Source organism: Haliaeetus leucocephalus, unplaced genomic scaffold (assembly GCF_000737465.1).
Source record: "Haliaeetus leucocephalus isolate CR32 unplaced genomic scaffold, Haliaeetus_leucocephalus-4.0 Scaffold556, whole genome shotgun sequence".
Taxonomy (NCBI): Eukaryota; Metazoa; Chordata; class Aves; order Accipitriformes; family Accipitridae; genus Haliaeetus; species Haliaeetus leucocephalus.
The window spans coordinates 2951080-2974486 of NW_010972992.1; the positions used below are offsets into that span (position 1 = coordinate 2951080).

General features: G+C 39.0%; 1 protein-coding gene across 1 annotated transcript; it reads right to left on the reverse strand.

The window, feature by feature from the left end:
* Positions 1-12659: 12659 nt before the first annotated feature.
* On the reverse strand, positions 12660-21958 carry PRDM2 (PR domain containing 2, with ZNF domain). Its single transcript, XM_010577289.1, has 3 exons — positions 21852-21958; positions 16024-20398; positions 12660-14032 (listed from the first exon to the last, which is right to left on the reverse strand). Exons 1-3 carry the CDS (start codon positions 21868-21870, stop codon positions 14020-14022), a joined length of 4407 nt encoding a protein of 1468 aa, XP_010575591.1. The 5' UTR covers positions 21871-21958; the 3' UTR covers positions 12660-14019.
* Between the last annotated feature and the right edge of the window lie 1449 nt (positions 21959-23407).

A 23407-nucleotide genomic window follows, 5' to 3' on the forward strand; every position in this document is an offset into this window, starting at 1 on the left:
GGAGTGCAAAGACAAGGAGAGGAATAAATTGACTGAAATAAGGGGGAAATAGGGCAATCAACCCCTTGACCTCCTTGAAAAATCCCAAACCCAGACGCTGCATTAGCGGGGATCCTGCAAAAACTTGTCTTGACAGAAGGAACCCTTCATCTCAGAGGTGAGATCTGCAGGGGCACGGAGGAGCACCCCTGCCAGATGATGCACCTGTGTGTGATTGTCACCATTTTGGAGCAAGAGGTAAGAGACCTTTTTGTACTGCATTTTACCAACTGACCTGTACGTTTCTGCAACTTGTCTTTACTGGCTGCCACCTACCTTCATGGATGCCCGGTCTACAGGACCACTGAAACTAAACATGTCTGTACTGAGGGTCACAAACACAAGCTCTGTATTTAAGGAAAAGTGTCGCTTGATACTGTGTTTGATACTCTCGTTAAATAAATAAAGCCTGACTATAACAAGAGTACCAGACTGGCAACAAATGTAATGGCAGCTCTTGAGGAATGGATGCTTGTCCCTTTATGAAACTGGGCTATCAGTGCATTTCATAGAGATCACTTAACAGGTGGTCTTCCAAAAAAACCGTGGGTCCTGACGCACTTCGAAAGCAATGGCATCGTGCCCGTTAAAGCTAATGGTACAAAGTCAAGAGACTGGGGTACCCACAGACTTCAGATGTGGAAACCTCAGCAAAACCTACCACTCCCTTCAGTGGATTTTTGTGGGGTGCCCAGTTCTTTACCCGTTAGGATGTAAAGTAGAAACTAAAATGATGTAACAGTCTTTTCAGAATTTAATTGCATAGTATGTTAAACCCCTCTGTGTTCTACCAGAAAGAGGAGACTCATCCAGACCCAACAACCCTCTGAACACAGTTAATCTGCCTGCAAATGTCTGAACATTTCTCCACGCTATCCCACTGGCTGTTGATGCATGGACTCCACGTGGCAGGGGACCCTGAGATCACCCTCTCACCAGCATCCACAGTTCATCACTCTCTGGAGAAGGCAGAAGCCCTGCTCTGCGCTCTCTCCCTCTCCCTCTCCCTCTGGAAGGAAGGACAATATGACTGAAGCGCACCACTGCTTCCAGCAGAAGAAACCGCTGTCCCTGTTATCTACTGAGGAACCGGTCTCACCTCATCCAAGAAAAAGCAGGAGAGGATAATGCTTGAGGATTACTTCACCTCACCTTTTCCAGTCAAAAGTTCCTAGTACCTGAAAATACACAGAGAGTTGCATTTAATCAGAGTCAGCTTTAAGACGAAGTAGTCAGAGTAACTGCCCCATTAACACTGAGCTGGAAGCAGGACAAGTCATTCACCAAGTGCTGCGCAGGGAAGAGATGCCCATGATTTAACTTTTGCTTGGGTTTCCCACAACTAAATGGTCTATGCCACAGTTAGGGATGTTAACATTTCATTAGCAACCACTCCCATTATTCGGGAGGTAGTAGACTTCAGAATTTTACTAACTTGTTCCCCCAGTGTTATTTTTTTGAACATATTTAACAAAGAATAAAATCTCAGGCTGCAGCATCTTGATTTTTCTGGCACTCATTCTCACCTTTAGCTTTACCCATATAAGTATAATGTTCCTTAGCTGTTACATCAGTATAAAGGAGGTGATTACCTGCATGTTACAGGTGAGGAAATGAAGAAGTAGAAGACAGTGTCTTCTTTCAAGTCAACCAACAGCAAATCAGTTCAGCTTCACCAGTAACACCAGACCAGGTCATTAATTTGTCCAAGCCCGTACAGCTCCACTACACCAGTTGATCTCACCACAACCCCGAGTAATGTTTTTGTATGTTATCATGGCACTGCAGTTTCCATTGTGATACCGGTCTTTGAGCTTCTGGCATTCAACCAAAGCAGCCAGCCATAATACACATTCTCAGGCATACTTTTTCTGGTCAGTTAATATTTGTTCAGCGTTTACCCATTCAGCTTAAAATATCTCAAGAGGACTTTGCCCACTACTATGACAAGATACAAATACCACTCCTTCCCAGATGGGGACAAGCCCCATCCTCACAAAACTTACCACCATCTTCAGGCTCCCCACAGGATCCAGAGGAGCAACACCACAGCTCTTAAAAGCTCATAAATGGAAGAAAACTCTCCTTCCATCTTCCATGAGGCTGAAGAGCTGACTCTGCCCCAAGAGATCCTCTTGATCCAGAGTATATAAGTACATATCACTAAAGAAGACCTTGTCCCTTGTGCTTGATTTAACTGAGAGACCCTATTTTTCTGACATAGCTCTCCCCTTTTCAAACCTGCTTTCTCATCAGTGACCAGTTACAACAAGAGCACCGACACCGCGGGTTTTCTGAGGCTCGGATAGTATCTGTAAAGCACTTTGCACTCCTTGCCCACAGAACCACAAGCTAGGTAAGTTCTGCGCATCCTCCCGTGGCAGCGCCTGGCTGCATTGCTGTACCTGGTTTGGTTGGACATGCAGAAGCGTCTACTCCTTGAAGAAGTGGGATGCGGTGCAGTTGGATTTCTTGCATTGCCTGGTGCTGGTGTTATGCGAAGAGGAGGAGGGACATCTAGAGGCCATGCGGAGTCTGTAACTGTACAAAGAGGCAGAAGAAACTCACACACATGCATTAGGGTACCGGGAGAAAAAAAGCAGAGACATGCTTTAGGGCCCTATAGGGCTTTAGTAAGCTATGAGAAAAAAAAGCCCTGCAAGTACACTGCAAGTACTGAGGAGAGTCACTTCTGAAGGTAAGAGGTTTTGTTTTGGTTTTTTTTTTCTCTGTTCTGAACTTACCCTGTTAGTTTATTTAAGTAGGAAACAGACAATGTCAACTGGAAGCAGCATCCAGTCTCCCACCCAATGTCCCAGGCCCTCCAACTGGGACCGACAGACAAATCCACAGTTATGTAAAGAACCTGGTCTGTTTTCTCAGGACAGTCCATACCAGGTTTTAAAATACATACTTATGGAAATGGAATTTTACTTTCCAGAAGCATGGTACCACACCTGGTCATTTTTCCTGAGGTCAAAGCCTGCAGTACGCTTTTGCCACTGTAGCGCTGGCAGACTTGACAATGACGCACACGGGTCACTACAGTGAGCCCTGCTACACTGCCTTCGTTGTAGAGGATATGTCATATCCCTTCCAATTTTAAACTAACTCCAAGAATCCCAAAGTGAAACTGAAAATCAGAGATTTTTAACTGACAGCATTCAATCTCTGTCAACTGTGATTTCAAGAAGAAAGCCTGAAAACATGAGTCAAAGCAGGGGAAGTAGAAAGGCTCATACCCTATTCTAAACGTACAATCTCAGTCCAAATGTAAACCCAAGCTAAATTTCCTTACACTAAAAGATTAGAAAAAAAAACCCTATTTGTTTTTAAATTCAGCATCTTTTGCTATCTTGCACATACTTGTTCCTCCTTGGTACATGCAGGTGCATGTCTGCTCCCCCTCGCACCTGTGCACCCCCATACTTGCGGTAATTGCATACCTACCTTGTATGTGCAAATTCTTCAAAAGTCTAACCAAAACCAACTACTTACGTTCTTCCAAGGGAACATCTTTTGAAATGTAATTTTATTACATCACAACATGTCTAAGAAAAGTTAAAAGCTAGGTTTTTCTCCAGGTTATTTTTAGAGTTCAATATACACCCTTTGAAGGAGACTTCAATTGTTATTTGTCCTTATACACAGATTTTGTAGTGCAGTGTGACTGCAAGTTAGACATAAAGAAGTACAAAATTTTCCATTACAACACAAAAACAAAACCACAGAAGTTTTGAAAAGAAGGAATTCAATTATTTCCAAATTAAAATTTGTGGTTAAAACAGTCTGCCAAAGTTTTGTTATTGTTACATGTAAATCATACTCTGCAGCTTTTGTGAATTTAATACTGAAGCATTCATCTAGTGTCTTAGAATCAGAAAGTGATAATGAGGAAGTCAACAAAAGCCAGATTTTGTTGTCCCATATAAGGACTGTTACCAAGGGAAACAGCAGAATATCCAAAATAAGTTTAGTTTGTCTGGCTTCAGTTCTTTACTAAAACTAGAAGAGAGCAATTTTATTTTCTTTTTATTTAGAACATTTCCATTTAAGTAATGCTTAATTTCAAAAAATTAATTATGACTTGTAAAAGTTCTTCTACAATCAATAACATCTGTGTGTTATTGCATGCAACGAGCCAATGCCTAGATCCTGTCGGAAACCTAAAAAAAAGCCTCAAATCCAGAGACAAAGTATCCAAGAAAATCTGACCTGTGTTTGCAAATGCATATCCCTCACCCTCCCCCAAAACCAATACGCTAAAGGGATCCCTCACCCCCTAATTCCATCTAGCTTTAAAGCTAACAGATCACTGGCTTATTATTTGGAAGTTGAGGATTGGAGGAACCGGATAAAAAAGGATTGTTTTCCAGATAGAAATTGAAATGGAGTTCTCACTGTTGCCTTTGCGTTCTGCTCTCAGTCAGCTGTGAAACCATACGGCAAAGCACCGACAGCGGCCAAGCAGCGATGTTTGCTCTACCAAAGCAGTTTGGAAATCGGTGCCCTCCTCCGTGCCGATATTAAACTGAAGTGGATTGATACCTCTATCTTTAAAAAGCCTCTTTAAAGAAATGCAGGGATGTCTGGATGTTTTAGGAGTAACTCCCTGGGTCTGCAAGGCAAGCTAATCTCTGAGGGGGAGGGGAGCTGAAATACCCCCATCGCATGTAGGAACAGTTATTGAGATCGCTATTTTTAGCACTGTCACTTTGCACCTGCTTTCACCATCACCCGTGCTGGGGTAACCGGAGACAGGCAAAAGAAAAGGAATTCTTAGACACCGTGTGCCGATGCAGCCGAGCAATACGGACTTTACCGGGAAGGGGCGAGGGGGCTGTACCCCAGCCCCTTTGCACCACTGCGCACCGTCTGCATCCTGGACCGAACGTCAGCGGACAGACAGCACACCCTGTGCTACCTCCAGCCCTCTCAAGTCCATTGTTTAGGAGCAGTCCTACCCAGAAAAATTTAAAAAAAAAAAAGGGGGGGGGGAGAAGAAAAGAAATAGCATCAGAAAACATACCATGCTTGCAAGGAAAAGGGCACAGAAACCAAATGTTAGGCAGCAGGAAGGATTTGTCTACACTGAGTTTTCTCTGTCATCTAGGACTTTTAAATAAGGACAAACAGTTTTGGTAAAGTACTAGCTATACCATAAATTAAAGCTAAACCAAAAGTTAAATAATGCTTTTTGCTTTTTTTTTTTTCACACACAGACAGGGCCTAAACCTCTCTCTCTCAACTGAAACCACACCCTAACTAAAGAGAGAGACAAATCACTGAATTTGGTGAGACTCGCTACAATAAAAACACACTAAATCCCAGGTCTTACAGTCTTCCATCCTTGGATCTGAGAGTGTTTTGCAGCATGAGTCAGTACCATAATCTCCATTTTTCATATGCAGAACTGAGTCAGAAGGAAAGTGATTTGCCAAGGTCGCCCAGAACATCTGCAGCCTTAAAGCAGAGGTAGGCGCAAAAGCAAAGGTTCCCCCCATCGCACTGCATTACTACTCCCCAAGTTAAATTCTCTCCTGAACGCTTAAGAAGTTTCACCTTATTTGTCTAAACCAAATTCCTACTTCCATATATCTTCCTAGGCCACTGCGCCTTGAAATAAACAGCACACACGAACTAGGCGGCTAGTAAAAATGCCAGACCCTGGCACACACCCTTCCCTCAGACATTCTCAAAATACATTTGGTATTTTTAATGCAAATTACCTTGTCTTCTACCACACTTGTGCAATTAACGTTCTTCTAAGTTGCTAGTTTAGCTCACTAGAAATGTCCCAGAAAAATAAGCCACGTTACTAGTGAGAATGAAGGCTGGCATGATCCGATATTGCTGCTGGTCACACCAGTGAAATTCAGTGAACGGAGCAAAGTCATCGTACTATGTGATAGAACAGTCAGGTAATACAGATTCATGTTTTCACCTCAATTAAAGTGTGTTTTTCTTGCAGGGCTTATACTTCTATGCTCCCAATATAGAAAAACCCATGCATTTGGTCCAAAATTTCGGACACACACACACATACCAACATACCTCCTAACAATAAACGTGTCAGGGACATGTTCTATCAAAAGTACTTCCTACTCTTAAATAAAACAATTTCTACACTGACACAGACCGCCTTCTAAAATAATTGACTGCCTGGGGAAAAAAAAAGATAAAGAGGTATGGATGTTTAAGCCTAAATTCTTGGCTTTGCAGAATTAGGCTAGGCAATTTTACAGGCCAGAAGGCAAGCAAGGGGGGGCTTGGGGCATGGATAAATGAGATTTCTGGGCTTTCTGCACTCAGTAAGTACTAAAACATCGTGTTGCTAACCTAACTGGCATGTAGTCTCTTGCACTAGCATACTGCTTAACAGAAAAGTAAATACACAAAACAAGGACTTGGAAAAACATCAACTGCCAATTACATGAACAATTTTTAATTATTTTTTTTTTAAGTGAAACAAAATATTTAGCAGGACAAAAAGGTTTGTGGATAGAATTTTGTTGAGGAAGATGTCTCTTTTCTGCGGAGGAGTCCTGCCTTTGTGCACAAAAAAATGGGGGGAACAGCAGAAAGCAAAAAGGATCTTCATGTGCTGTACTGCAGCTATTTCGAGACTTACATGCGTTTATTTATGAAAGGGGTGAAAAAGCTGGAACACGTCAGGATTTTATCTTGCAATCACATGACGCTAAAGGACATAACATGAGTATTATAATTTTATGGTCAGGCCTTTCATGAATCTAAACTGGAAAAACCTGTTACTGAGATCCTCTGCATTCTCAACTTTCAAGAAGATACCTAGCAGCACTCTCTAACCACAGCGGTTCAAAGAACTTAATACGTTTAAAGTAGCATTGCTCCCCCACAGTAACTCAAAAATTGTTTTGTTTCACACATGTGCTCTAGAGTTCAAGTTTCTTCATTGTTGACTTAGTTTCACTCCCAGTGAAATCCCACTTCAGACCACCACTAACTTCAGTGATGAACACCAAACCAACACGGAGACCTGTTGAAAGAAATCTCACACCATGCCTACAACTCACCTAAGGGACTACCTAAAATTAATGTACCAATACCATTTTACTTAAATATAACTAGATTTTCAAAAGCCACTAGTGATCTAAAGTAGCCACTTTAAAGGGATTCAGCACTGAGGATGGCTACTGAGCTCTTTCAGAAAATCAGTACTTCAAACTGAGTTCAAAGAAATTATTAGTCACTTTAAGAAATCTTGGTCTAGGTATATAAACGTAGATGAACAGTATCACGTCAGCAGTTTATCTTCCTGCCCTTTTAAAGAAGCACAGAGCATTGTGCGAGCCAAAAGGTGAAGAATGTTGGATTAAAAATAGCAGTACTTCTACACTGTCAAGTAATCTAATCTGATAATTTGATAAAAAATTTGCATCTACTGAATCACATTCATGACAGAGGAAAAGAATGAGAAAACTTTATCACACACAGGGAAGACTATAGCTGATTTTATTTTGCTTTATGCAGACACGGTCACTCTAAATGAGTTCAAACTGATTACTGAAGGCTAGCAGAACTAGTATGACCCCTCAGTCCTGCACATCTCTACATAAAAAAAACCCCACAGAACACGATGTGCTTTCGATTTAAAAAGACAGATGAGTGAAAGCATTTGCCATAATGAAAGGGGAATAAAACTTCAGTCTAACTCCCGTGACAGAAGAGTCCTGAGTGTACAACTCTTCCAAGCAGCTCAGTGATGGAAGAATTTGCGATTTCTCATCTTCCTGCCTCCTTCCACACTGCAGTGCTTAGCAGAAATCACAGCACCTAAATGAAACGCTAACTAAATTCTACCATCACGTCACAGCTGGAACACGACTAACTCCTACGCACACACGATCCGCACAAGAGAGTGAGTTTGCGAGGACCTCCAATACAAACTCCCTCCCAGAGCAGCACTGGGGCAGCATCAGCGCTCACGGTCCAACCCCGAACTGCAGCAAGGACAACAGGCTGAGCTCTCTCCTGTTTCCACTTGCTGCCAGGCCTTCAAATGCCCTTAGCAGGTAGCACATCCTCTGCGCTCTCAACAAAATCGCTTCCCTGAAAAGAAGTCCTTGCGTTTACTTTACCATAGGCATTTACTTTGCTGAGTAGCGCTGCCTAAACTGCAGGAGGAACTGAGGCAGGCTCTGCTGAAACAGGCCTAGATATGAGATTATTATTCTTTTTTGACTGACACGGGGCATTACAAGTAGTGCAAGTCTCAATTTTGCTGTTCATCTGGAAGGCAGCACGCCTCCAGCATGTAATACCACCTTGTACCATACAGACTGAACGCTGAGCCTGTATTTCTGAAAAATGGAGCATCACCTGCTGAATAATCAAAGCTGTTTCTCACAGCCCTTTGGCAGTTTCTGGGAGTACTGTCATCCAAAACATGACTCAGAGACCCTGTTTGGCTTGTGAAACATAAAAGTCTTACAAAAGAATAAGCAGAGAGATATATACAAAGTGCATGTTGCGGATTACTATACTATGTTCCATAAACCACTCGAGCTTTGAATAAATTAGGAAAATGAAGCAGCTACCTATCTCTTAAGAAAAAGCCTCCCTCCAACTTGATGCCTGCTCAAGCTTCCCTTTTGAGTTTCAGTGTTTTACTGCCTTGTATCTGGAAAAAAAAAAAAAGCAGTATTTCAATGCTCTTTTTCAAATGCATGCTTTCAAAAGTACACTCTACCAAAAGCATTTTTAAAGACTAAGGGAAGTAAATGTGCAGGATCAGCAAAATGAGAATGAAAAGCAATGAAGTGTGCATGGGAAGCAGTAGTCAGAGACAACTCAATAGCAATAAGGCTTCCTCTTAAGTAAGGAAGCGGTTTAAAAGCAGTCAGCGGCTGAAGAGACTGTGGTCCAGAGACAGAACAGGACTCTAGTACCTCCTGCTCCTTTCCGAGTTCTGCCAGTCATCTCCTATTAGGCACCGGACGCTTTACACCAACAGCTTCCTCTCCCACTCTTGGTCTAATAACCTATTTGCATTTTAAACGTTTGGGTGGGCACCCTTACCTGACTGCAAGCGATGAGCACAAGCAGCACTGACTGCAGCTACAGTCCGAGTGTTACCTTGGTATTAGTTTCACTCAAAAAATACCTGTAAGACATTACTTAAATTGCAAAGTCAAGACCCCAGAGAAAGCTGAGGAAATGACATCAAGTCATTCATGTGTATGAAATAAAGACCCTTTAATAACATTAACATTTCCATTACACTTGGTGTGTAAACTGGACCATTAACCGTACACTTAATATATCATGCCTTTTTTATAGTTTTATTTGCATCTTGCTCTGAAATAGAATTATTTTCCTCACCTTCCCACTCTTCCAAAAAATACTGGAAGGTCCTACACACACCCTCTTCGGTTAGAGAGCTGCTATTCACTTTTAGAGCAGCTCCACCCTATGAACGAAGTGACATGATTTCTACAAAAAAAATACAGTACGCAACTATAGAATTAAAATGCATCACATGGCATACATAAACAGGAAACTATGGGGTTTTACTACAATCTGAATATCAGCTTTTTTGAAATCTCTTGAGCATTTGCATTTGTACTTTATTCCCATGTTTTCTAAGACATCTCTTTTGAGTAGCCTTTAGCTCTCAGTTCACTAGATATTGGATAACTGCCTGTCCACAAAGTTCAGATGAAGCAACCCACTTCAAAAAGTAACTCAGATTATTGTGGCTGTGTAGCTGAAGCTTTACAGAGTTCCCATTAAACTTCTGTTAAGATTTGTGCATCCAGCTGTTGAGTGCTTTTCAAAACTCCAGCTGTGGCTTAAAAACACCAAACACGATAGGGTATTAATTCTACAACAAGTATTAATATTCTATTTTTAAATATTTTGTAGGAGTGACACAAAATCAGCTTTGCTCCCTATTGGTATCAGAGTATCTTCAGTTACTACTATGAAATTTCATGCTAGTCCCAAGAGCTTCTTTGTAATTCTTTACCAGTTTAATTAAATAGAAGATATGGAAGTTTACCTCTTTTTCATAATTCACTTACCACAAAAGCTCAGATCCAAAACAGCATGGACTTGTTGTTCAGAATCTATCCTTTAGCTCAGTTTCATCATGAGCAGAACATCATGTGACTCATGCAGATCACACGTTCAGTAAGTAAAAGCTAGAATTAGTATGTAAGGTCTTCTAAGTTCTCTTTTTAACATCATTCACAAACTCTTCGTCTGTCACAGGTTATCACTTGCAACTCAGCTTCTTAGCTGAACTTGACTCCAGTCAAAGCTGGAACTGGCCCCGTAATTTTGGAAATGAAGTCACAAACCTCAGTAAGTAAAGGAAGCGCTATTAATTTCTACACTTGAAATTGGAAATTTACGTATCAAATTGCCAGGGTCTAGTTTTCTATGACATCTCCCTAAAGAAAATCATCAGGAACAAAACTAGAACTTTAAATAAAAGGCTTACAATACAAAATGCCGACAAACGGTACGAGAAACACACTAGCCTAAATCAACTACAGGTAGCTTACAGAAAGGGTTAGGAGCTTGCAGAGCAAGGCAGGAAAAATTATATGCAGGGGGCCCGGCTGCATCACCCAGACTGTCTTGTAATGCCTAAGACAGAACATATTTAAGACATTCGCCAATACAAGCTGGTTTTAACTCCTTCTAGCGAACTATAATGGGGGGGGTGGGGGTAAATGCAGTGTGTTAGATCTCCCATCTCCATACATGCTTCAGGATTACTGTTTTTATTAAACTGACACTGCATTTGATCTTGACCAGCATGTCAGTTAGTCTCTGTAAACAGGACAAGTTTAATTGGTTTTATTGCCTGTTTGGATGCATTTCAAGAAATGTCAGCACTTTGTAGGCAGCATTACAGCTTTATTGTTGCATTCAGATCATAAAGAGGCAGTTATAAAAGCCATAGAAATTCAATTATGCAGATGAGATGCAATAGTATTAGTAACTATAAAAGCTGTACATATCCTATCTGTGATGAGGTGCCTATTTAGGAATGAAACTTCTTCCTTGATGATTATCTCTCATTTTGAATACAGATCTCCATCACACAGCACTCAAGAATTGGAGTGTACGAACGTGCGTGAACATCTCGGTGTGACAACATCCTTGGGACACAACAGGATTTAATATCACAGCAGAGAAACAGTAAAGACAATTGCAACAGGATTTCTGCCATAATATTAAGAAATGAGGGAAGGAAGCTGGTTTATTTCTGATCAGTTCATTGCTAGACATTTCTAATAAATCCTTACAAGGCGATCAAAATACTGAGACTGCAGTAAGACAAAACACCAACTGGTATTTCATTTGTCAATAACAGAAGAAAGATGTGTGAGACAACTAGCTAAGGACAAGTTTATATCCCACTCTCGGTAACTTCAAAACTATGGGAGTTTTTACCTTCTTTTCATGTTTCCTAGTTCTTATAAAATATTCAAATACAACTGAGGGTATGCAAAAAAAAAAAAATTGTCACTTCAGTAAACATAGTAAAATCTAATCAACACTGAAAACCTTCACTGTGGCTGTCCTACCACCTAATTGATATAACTGCTGCTGTAAAGTAGACTAAGAATTCACCCTTTAATTGTGGTGCAACTATCAAACTGCAGTGTATATTATCACAATGTAGATGTGCCTCCAAAAACACTCAATGAACAATGTTAAAACTTCTGCATCACAGTACCAGATTTTCCCTACCAGTTAAAATTCAGGGAAAACTTTGTTATGGAGAGGATAACATGTTCAAGGAATGATGTATAACATGAGAAAATAAACAGGGAGTTGCCGAAGAATCTTACTCAGAGATATTAATTTGAATAGACAACTACATAAAATATTAACTTACTACTGGATTAGTAGTGAATATGCTAAGAAATTGGCTACTGTAATACCGTTAGTCTTAATGGTGTTACATTATTCCATCCAACTGCCACACTAATATGGACACAGATGCTTCCAGCTCCACTGCAGGAGGGAGAATGCCTATCTTGATGGTGGAATACAACATTCTGAAATTCTTAAAGCCAAAACTCTTTTCACATATTTTCTAAGTTAAGCTATTTCACAAGTTTAAAGCATATAAAATTAGAACATTATAGTATCAGAAAAAAGTTGAAAGGGTGTGTGCAATTTTAATTAAAAGTTTAAATTTATTAACTGTGTCCACAATTAAAAAAATCTAAGACTAACTCAGAAGTCTCAAATTTGGTATAAATTTGTTTCAGTGAACTGTTTGTAGACAACTAAAGGATGCAAGCACACTTAATTCCTTCTAGATGTACATTGTTTCATTTTTCCTTGTACATCTGGTTTCCATACAAAAGGCAAGTTTCCCACAAGTTTTTAAAAAGTTTACTTTATTGGTTACAGTTATATAAAATATGTCATGATGGTTCCATCTAGTTGGTCATTAAGTGCTTGCAACACCACAAAGACTCTTTAATACATCTGCAACTCACATGATGTATTGCATGTTGGAGGAGAAAAATCCCTCTTCGGTTGCTTACCTGCATTTACAGTATCTTCAGCAAGGCTACAGTGTTCAAAAGCAATGACAACCCCACTTTTATGTCAAATTGCAATTTTTAATGTTTTCATTAGAATAGTCTTTATATCACTCTCCAATAGAAGAAACAATATAACTAACAGCAAACTTTAATACAGGAACATGCTCCAAGATTAACAACCCAAAATGAAAACAAAATGAAATTAATGTAAAATGTAAATCACATATAGTACAATTGAAGTGTCCAAAACAATTTAAATAATTTTAAATATTTTATTTTTTAAACTTGCTACAAATGCTTTATACAATATTTCAACATAAAGTCCCCATAACAGAAATGTAACAAAATGGGAATGATAGTGAAAGTGAAAGTTAAAGTGGCACAAATTCACCAAACAAGTATTAAACTACAAATTTTAAGAGGTAGATTACTTTTTAAGTCAAGAACAAAAAAAATAAAGGGGGTGGCTGTATAAAGAAAACTAGTCACTTTCCATCAATTCTGTCATTAATCTTGAAAGCTATATGAACACATGACAAACGATATTTCCATAAAAAGCTGTTACGAACAACAGACCAATTTGTTGTCTTAAGTTATTAGATAGAGGTGTACGACCTTTTAGAGTAATTATATATTTCACTTTCAAAATATACAGGTATGTAGTCCTGGTCTAGCCTTCTTACTGATAAAAAGATACACTGCATTCATTATATATATGGTATTTAGAAATTGATACTGGTATTTCATTGCTATATAAAGTTTCATTTGCATGTATAAATAGGAATTTGGAAAATCCATAAAACATCCAAATCAGGCTTTTTCCCATTGTATGCTGGACATCTAAAAGACTCAGAAAGCGAGGAGAAGGTAAGAAGAAAAGGAAATTCTGTCATGCTAGGATGGCCTCTACTGATTCATTTAGACAAAAGGCTTTAAAAGACTTAATACATGACAAAAATACTTTGAGTGCAGCAACATTTGTTGTCCCTGAATCTACACTGAATTACTGACAAAATTAAGGAACTTGCTTTGCCAAGTATACAACTGAACTGCCTGTATGCCATTCACGAAGGTACGGACAAAACCAGGATCTAAGCAAACACAAGAGCAAAAGATTTGGTTTCGTTAATCCCCCTATTTCTTTGATGGTTTCGTGTGGGTTTCATTTTGTTTTTAATAGTACCCTTCTCTTTTATCTGAATCATCCCGTAGCCCAGCATGTGTGTCAGGCACGAAATAAGAAAATCTATGCCTGACACTGAATATTAGCAAGAAGCCTGCAGGCAATTTTATGATTGTGAGTCAGCTTCAGCTGGTTTCGCAACCTTGGTGGATTTCACATCCATTGTCGTAGTGCTTATCCTAAGTTGAGCATGCAACAGCTCTACCATGTCATTAAGGGATTTTTTTGTTTGTTTTGTTTTTACAGGAGATTCCTAGAAAATAAAAAACAAAAACTGAAGATAAATGACAAAACAAACTATTTGTGAACGGAGTATGTTTACACAGAAAAACTGAAAGGTGAAAAACAAATTTGGAGACAAATATTACATGAAGCAAGTCTTGAAAAAATACAAAGAATTAATATCTACTGGAAAAAAAAAAACCAAAACAAACACCAACATTGCCTACATAGTGTAGAATCGAAGTTAGCCTGTGCTGACATTAGTGTATGAAGGCAAAAAAATTCTTCATACTATGTACTTGGTATAAAAAAAAAAGTTGACTAGACAATCTAGATTTATGAACATTATTTCAGAAACAAAAAACAAGAATTCTTCTAGAATAACTATTCATTAAACCAGTAAAGACTGACTGCAAGCTGCCAGAGTAAACTAACAGTATTTAAGACAGTGAAGGAAATCTTACCCCTAGGTACATTGTTATTTACCCCAAATACTACTAAACAATTTCCAAATGCACAGATTTCCAAGTACTCAGTTATTTTGCTTAAGTTCAAATGATTAATTTAGATAGAAAGATGTGTCATTATGGCTTCAAATACTACAGATCTGTTCTGGCATCATGTGAAATACAGTTTCACACTTAAGACTAAGACAGCAGCTGATTAGAATTAAGTAACATGAAGATGTCTATGTCCCAAGAGAACAGGCCTGGTAGACATTTCTTGTTCCTTAAAGGCATTTTTTACACCATTAGTCTCCAAATTCCAGTAACATTTTTCTCCTTCAACACGTCCTAATTTGGGTATTGACTATTTTAAGTCAAATTCCCCTCTAGCACTTTGAAATAATTCTGTTATACTGAACCTTTACTTTACAAAGTATTTCCACAAAATTTTCACCTAGGAGGTCTTCACCATAAGACACACAAGCTGTAAACAGTTTGGATTTTGACATTTCTTGACAAATTCAGCTAGGGGACACTTGTTCTGAAGGAGGCTGCCAGTTCCTCCCCCTCCTCCACTATCCATTACTTTGATAAAAAAAGATACTACCTTCAGCCATAAATCTGGTGTTAATCAGAGCCATGCACTGCAATTACCAAAACCAAAAGAACTCTTCACGACCAGTGAGCTTTCCAAGTTACTCAGCAAATCAGATACCTGTTTCCAAGAATAACATGGCAGGAGCACACTAATAAAAGTTATAAACACTTTGCAAAATATCCTATTGATTTGAGAGACTACATGAAGACGTAAGTCGGGACTCAGGCACGTAGATCAAGATTTTATTTATTTATTGGAGTATTACCCTTTCATGTGATTAAAATGCTTCTTCTCAAAAAGAAATAGAACTTTAATTATAAAATTTGTTTATACTGAAACAAAGAGCATGATACTTCTAACAAATTTACACATTCATGTAACTTTTCTTACATGTCTATTTCCCTTATTTACATGTCTATTTCCCTTATGTTAAGCATTTCATGATCTGACTCAATTAGTATGCACATACATTTTTGAAGTATTTGGTCATGGGTTTTTTTATATGATATGCAGAGAATGCTTTTTATTAAAAAAACAACAAGGCAAGTTATTTTAGTGAGTAAAAGATGCAGTCATAATTTTTAGCTTAGTGGACTGCCATAAACTAAATCTAAAATGATTTCAGGCCACCATGTATGTTAGATATCAAATGCAAGGTCAGTGTCTCCAATAACATTAAGTTCAATGACGTTAAGTTTATTTGCACTCAGGTACTGACATTTTTTTCCAGAGTTTTCAATTCAGTTCATAATTAAAGACATTCTCTATACAAACTATGTATTATTTCATGACAACATGACAAAATGCATCAAGTATGTACATCATACCTCAGCATGACTGAGCTACTTAACCATGTTTTAGGAAACGTAACCTTTTTTTTTTTATTTAAGCACGAGAAACTCAAAAAAGACCAAGAAAATTGGCAAAACAGCAAGCAATGTGTTCCTGTGTTGTTTCAACTTCAAATTAAATGCTTACCTGAAATCTTTTAGTTCTTGCTTTGTACTGCTTTCATCTCTTTTGTTTTCTGCTGCCTCTGCATTTGCCGCCTGTTGTAGGCTTCGTGTAATAGGTCCTCCAATCCTCTCTCTAGATTTTACAGTGAATCTGTCTGCCTTTTTCTTACTTGCCACAGCAGACTTACTTGGCAAAACAGCTTTATTATTCCTTTGTATTCTGACATGCAATTTCCGGGAAGCTTTGCCTGAGATTCCAGACGAGCTGTTCTTAGCGACCACCTTAGTTTTTTTCCCATCAACATGGGACATTTTGGACACTCTTACGGGACTAGAGTTCCTCAATGAAGATGATGAATTTGGCTTTTTGGATCGAATGGGAGGTACAAATTTAACATTTTGTTTTGATTTGAAGGATGCAGAGGGAAGCTGGATTTGTGCAGGTCCTGAGGTTCGTGCTCTTGTCTTGCCCAAGTGAGGCTGCATGCTTTGCATTTTGATTTCTGCATCTGCTGTTCGCCTACGCTGGTTGTTGCCTTTTTCACTGCTTGCAGGTGAAGAAGAACTTGCACTTTTTTTTGAAGAATTCTTTTTAGAGGAGGGAGAGATAGGTTTTTTGGGACAGCTGTATGATGCGTGTTTGTTCAAACTTCCAACATAAGTAAACTCTCTATTACAGTAGGGACAGATGTGAGAGTCTGACTCGGATGGATTATTTTTCAATTCTGCCTTCTGCTGGGCAGATTTCTTTTTCTGCAAGATAGCTTTCTGGACAAGCTGGTTTTTCTTTTTCAATGCACTTATTTTTAGTTTATTTGAGGACATTTTGCTAATCTCAACATTGAAATTAAGTCTTTTAGGCTGACCCATTCGTCTGAAGGCATTCTTTCCAGGGCCAGCTATAACAACCATGCCATTCTTAGGCTGCACTGTCTGTTTCAGTGGTACTGGATTTTTTTTAGGTGTATATCTCTTTTTATCACTAGCAGATGCACAGGCCAGTATGTGTTTGTGTAACTCAGGCATGTTATCGACACTCTTGCCACATTTTGTACATCGAATGGCAGTAGTAAATGTCTGTGGAATATTGTGGGTAGTGAAGTTTGTTGCCGTAACTCCAATACCCATAGGATTACGATGGTGATACTGAAATGGAGGTGGCTTAAAGCTTGGGTAGTGTTGATTGAGGCCCATACGAACATCTGGGTCTTTAGATTTTACTCCAGAAGCCATTATTTTTATAGTAGTATAAAGCTCTTCAGAGGAATCATTTAGATCTTCATCTTCCTCCTCTTTAGAAGGTTCCAAAGAATCTTCTGGCAGGCTCTGCATGTGCTCCACGTTCGCCTTACTGGGGTCAGTAAAATTCTGGGGTCTCAAAGTCCCACTTTCAAACTCATGATGTGTGCACTCTTTGTCTGGATGGAGATCCCGCTGATGCTGTTGCAAATTGCACAAAAAAGCAAATTCCTTTTTACAGACCGAGCAAACAAATATATTTCCTACTCCATGAAGCAGAAAGCGATGTTCTGACAAGTCTGTTTTATCCCTAAAAAGCTGTACACAGAATTCACATTTGAAGGGCCATTCTTCAGCATGAATGGATAAATGCTTCGTTAGGTCTTTAATGGAAAGAAAAGGTGATTCACAGACATTGCACACAAAGCTTTTATTGAATGTTTCCTGCACTACTCCTGATTCACTTGAAGTATGAGGATCTTCTCTGGCTTTCTGTTGTTCATTTTCAGCTTCTTCCTGTTTTATTATTGGGAGAGTATTTTCAAGATTATCAGCAGAGGAAACAACAGAAGAAACTACAGAAAGAGGAGGTGGAGATGGAGATGATGACGATGAAGAGGAGGAGAAAGAAGAGGAAGAAGAGGAAGAAGATGAGGAAGAGAGTGTAGGAGGACCAGGTGAAGCAGCAGAAATAAGAGGTTCAACAGAAGGAACAGGAGATGGAGAAGGAGAAACTGTAGGTGAAAGAACTGGTAGTGGAGACTGGGCAGTAGTGTTAGAAAGTGGCGATGGACAAGAAGAAGTGTTAGTGGCACTGGCAGAGACATCTGGAATCGATAACGGCATTGTCGGAAGAAGGGGAGGAGGTGATGTAGCAACCGTTAACACAGGCGGGCAGGGCGGTGGGGAGGGAGGATTGGTTGGTGTTAACAAAGGAGGCAGCTGGCACATGGAAGGTACAGCAGATGCCTGTAGCACAGGGGAAACAGAGGAACTAAGGGGCTGAGTGTCAACAGAAGACGATGCAGATAGACTGGGATCCATGTCAGGTTCTGCCTGAGGCTCCAGGGATTTGCTTGGGCTCACGCTCCTGTTTACACCGAGTGTGCTGTCTGTGGCTGCATCCGTTCCATTATACTCATTCAGCAGAACCTTCTGTAACATGCAAGTGGTTGGTTTCTTCTTTTTAACACCACTACAGGTTGGCTGTATGGAATTTTCTTTACATTCCCTAATTTCAGCATCGCTGCAAGGCTTCTTATGCACACTTAAATCCAGAACAGATTCCCAGGGAACCTGATTCTTATTTTTGACATCAGACCTTTGTTTCACACCACTAGATAAATCCAGCGGCTGCTGGTTGCACACATTGCCAAAAGTCGGAGTTGCTGTCCAGTCTTTTGATATTTTATAGTCTTCAAAGCAAAGAGGGCTCAAAGTCTCTTTTTCCTCCCTTCCAGTCAAGCTCCAAGCAGGTGAGTTGCTGTGGCTTTCTAACTTTGGCATTTTTGAACTCCGAATATTATCATTCCACACAGTTTTTCCCTCACCTGATTTGACAAAGTCTCGAAGTACTGGACTGTGCTGTGGAGAACTGGGAGGAGAGCTGGTCCTTCTTTTAAATCTACTGGATACTGGGGGCAAAATAGGTGATGATGTAACAGAAGGTCCTATTTTAGGGATTTCACTTGATGGAGTTATCTTCTTACTGTCCTGTGTCTGAAGAAGCTGTTTTAATTTTGACGACAAATAAACCCCTTTTTCTTTATGGAAAGGTAAGCTTTCTGTTGAAATGCTAAGAGGAAGATTTAAAGAACTAGTAGGAGTTATAGGTTCTGGGTCTATTTCAGTTTTTATTTTTGGTACAAGAGGAGGGCTGGCAGTTCTCCTCTTTTTGGATTCATTGCTCCCACTGCTGGATGGTTCCTTAGGAGGTTCATTCACATGTGTTTGTGTAACCTTTAAATTTGGGGAAATTTCCACTGTGACTGGACTGATAATACAATTTAGTCCATATAAGTCTGCAGAGTTGGACTCCATCTGAATCACATCACAATTGCTAGTGCTGCTGTTGGACTGAATTTTACCATCAATGTAATAATTTAAATTTTCAGATATATTGCTGGAAATATCCATAATATAGACATCATCTACTTCACCTTCCTCTTCTATTTCTGTACTTGCTATATATATGCTCTGGACTGGTGGGGCCTGCTCTGTCTGAAGCGGTGGCTCTTCAGTAAAGAATCCTTTTCTTCTGACACCTTTGGGAATAAGATGACGCTCATGAACCCTACGCTGATGCCTCCGCATGTTGGTATGAGTTCCAAAAACCTTTTTGCAGTATTTGCACGGATGCAGTTCTTTGGGCTCCTTATTTTCCTCAGCAAAAGCGGAATTTGACATTTCTTGGGAAACTTTGTCAGAATCCAAGACAACAGAGTCTTGCACAAGACTGGAAACATTCATGTCATCTTTAAGACCATCATCCACAATTACTTGGCTATCAGCAACATTATCCAAGTGTTGTGATGATGTTAGTGTTAAGAACGGTTTCCTTTTTGGCCCTGCCTCATGACGTCGCTCATGTCTTCGCCTGTTAATTTGAGTTCCAAAAGCCTTCCCACAATATCGACACTTGAAAGCATGGTTAACAGTAGATATATGGATGTGCATGTGGCGTTCAAGTCCTTGCTTTGTTGTAAACTTCCTCTCACAATGCTGACAGGGAAACATGAATGTTTCCTGAACATCACCATTTGATTCACCTCTCGCTTTTGGAATTTTCACAACAAGTTTTTTCTTTGGAGAGCTTTCTGGAGATTCTTCTGACGTACTCTTTTGCTCTTCCATAGAGTCTAACTTTTCTTCACATATCAAAGGCATTTCAGCACTTTCTTTAGGCATGTTGGCATCTTCTATCTCCTCTTCATCTTCCTCTTCATCATCATCATCCTCGTCATCATCATCTAAATCATCTGAAACACAGTTTATTGCTTCTCCTTGTTTGTCTTCAGTTACCATTTGTGGTTCACTGGTAGGACTGGGGATCATTAGCTTTGGAAGTACATCTTGATTCACCATTTCCTGAATCACAGCTGTTTGTTCCAGGGACAGTACAGCAGAAACAGAAGGCGTTTCATCTTCCTCTTTATGACCTGATACACAAAGCATGCAAAGAAAAGCGTGAGACATTTTTACCAAACACTTCGAAGTATGCTACACCTTTCTTCTACCTTTTCCTCTAACACAACATATCCAACACTTATGACCCAACACAATACCACTACTTCTCACTATTGTGATTCAGTACTGAGAGTAAAACTGTAGTCAGAAATTTCCTTTCTGGAACTTCAGCAAAATGTAGGCAACTGCCTAGACTTAACAGAGAATCTTTGGACTGAATATTGTGGCCAAGAAACCCAGAAGAGCCTGAAGAGTACCAGAACATTTCAAGGCAGACTTCAGAACATTTCAAGAAACCTCCAAAAAACTTTCACTGACTTTCCTTATGGCAAATAAGTGTCAGGGAAGTACTGCAATACATATACATAAAGTATACAGGAAGGCTGTCAAGCAATTTTGACCATTTTCCCAAAATTATTAACAAAAAAACAATCTGGATTTGTACTGTAATGCACAGCAAGGTGTACCTTGTATCTGGCATAGTACTTTCCATTCTTTATACGAGATTTTCTATTGGCCGTTGCCTGAATGGCTATTTCCTACACTTCTGAATCAGAGCCTGCATGCATCTCATTGGTGTGGATGAATTCTTTATTCACACCTCTGCACACTAGTCTTACCTATCTGCTATCAGATATCCATTGATGAAGAAAATAACTTTGCTGCTAACTCACACAATGTTGCATAAGTGGTTACATGTACAGAGCAAGAAGTTTCTCTGCATTCCCTAGCTGGGGCATAAGATGCCTGGAACAGTGGTGTACATGTTGTATAAGCAGAAGGGACAACAGAGTGAAAGAATGGAAGAGTTATGGGTCAAAAGAAGTTCAAGCAAAGAAGCTTGAAAGAAATCAGTAGCTCTACAGAGCTTAAAACATTTATTGGTTACACAGCAGTGGCAATTTTTACATTCTTGTAAAACAGACAGAAAAATATATATTTAAAATATCTTTCAGGCATTTTAATGTACATACTATGTGAAAAAAGCCAAGCCAATTTATAAACAACCTTTGCGGATAATCTTCAGGACAAACAGCATGCTTAGCGAACCGGTGCACTAATACTGTATTTTTTTCCCCTTGACACTGACTTCTGTTAAACTGCAATAAATAATGACTGTATAACTAAGCTCCAAAGACATTATTTTAGAATAAGGACTATTCTCTGCTCTTCTGTTCTAAAGTTTTTGGATTTATGTCTACATTTTACAGTACATTAGTTTTTCCTGTTGTCGGAGTTGCATGTTTCATGACATACTTCTGATATCCAAGCTCCTTATGAATAAAAAAGTTTGGGCAAACAACATAAATATGTTCACTTTGCTACACTAACATAACATGCTAACATACTGAATGTGACAAAAAGTGTCCTTTGATTCAAAAAGATAGTTAGAAGGAAAAAAAAATAAGATACTCAAGAACTCACCTTCTTTAGAATCCCTCATATCTGCAGAAGTAGAATCCAAAACAGCCTTTTTCTGCTTTGTATCTGCTACCTTCTTTCCCTTGTTTTTACCTTCCTGAGTCTTTTTCTTTCCTGGGGAGGAAAAACCCAACATTTATTATCCTCTTCAATAATTTTTATTTTTCATATTTGAGTGGCAGAATTAAAACACCCAGCTTTGGAATATAACATTCTGTAGAAACCCTGTTTTCCTGATGAATATAAATGACTGATCAGTAAAAAGGACAGCATTCAGATAAAGTAGTAAGTCCCTAGAGCCCAGAAGAAATTAAAAGTAAAGATGAGTTTCTAAAAACCTAAGATGCCAAAATACTTTACTTGCTTTCAAAGCAAGAACAGACTATAACAGAAATGTATCGTCCAGAGTTAACCAGCACACATCATACAGTTACCCAATACCTTCATATGACTACTAAATTACTGTATCTCATACAAGTATATGGAAAATATGAAATTTCTTCATATACTATTAATCCTTAATGTTAATTGCAAGACCTCATGAAATAGAAACCCACAGAGGCTTCTCTACTTGTATGAACATTCTGAATAATGACTCGGAGAGTTACAATAAAAGCAAGGAAGTAACAACATTATGAGAAGACTAAAAGCAGCACAATCTTGACCAATAAGGCAAAGACAGTAAAACCAAATTAGATGGAACTGGGTAACAGCAAAATATAAAGATATTTCATCACATCCACTGACACAAACAAGTTTGCTTTCTGTAAGCAAAATTAAGAAGCATGTATTAGTTGTACAGGATGATGAACACAACAAAGATTAGGCCAAAATGGCATTATGCGAACACCTAATCAGTGACACTAGATGTAAAGACATTGAAAACTTCATTTACCAATGCACTACAAAGTTGTATTGCTAATTTTTTCCATTAATCTTAAAGATTCAGTCCTATAATATATCGCAATTATGATAAGGACTGCGTAATAATAAATGAAACTTTCAAGGTCTTCCAATTCAATTCACTGCAAAGGCATATTCTCCATAGAGAATAGTTATTTTACATACAACACTGTGGTTGAGACACCAGTCTCCTGAAACTTCACACTTCTACACACCACCTCTTAGGAACGAGAATTGTCCAGAAGCACCAATCCAAATTCTTCCACTACTACCTCTCACACACAAAATGCTACTTTTTAATGCACTGACCCTTCCCTTCTAATCAGAAGTGTGCATCATAGCCCTAAGCCCATTTCTTATTTAGAAGCTCATTCCTCCAACCCACAATCCTGTCAGCAAGTTCCTCCTTTCTTTCCCCTCAAAAATTTTTTTCACATCCTGAGCCAAGAAACTGAAATGCCTTTTAAAAAAATGTTCCTTTTTTCAAACTGAAAATTTCCAAGTATGCACCCCCTCCAATAGAACAGATCAGAGACAGGTCAGCTTTAAAAGGAAACGCTTGTTTTTATTTGAACATTCTATTCTATCTAAACAATTATCTGTATTTCCTCTCAAGGAGCTCAGATTTCACAGGCTCTCCCCAGATTCCACTGTCT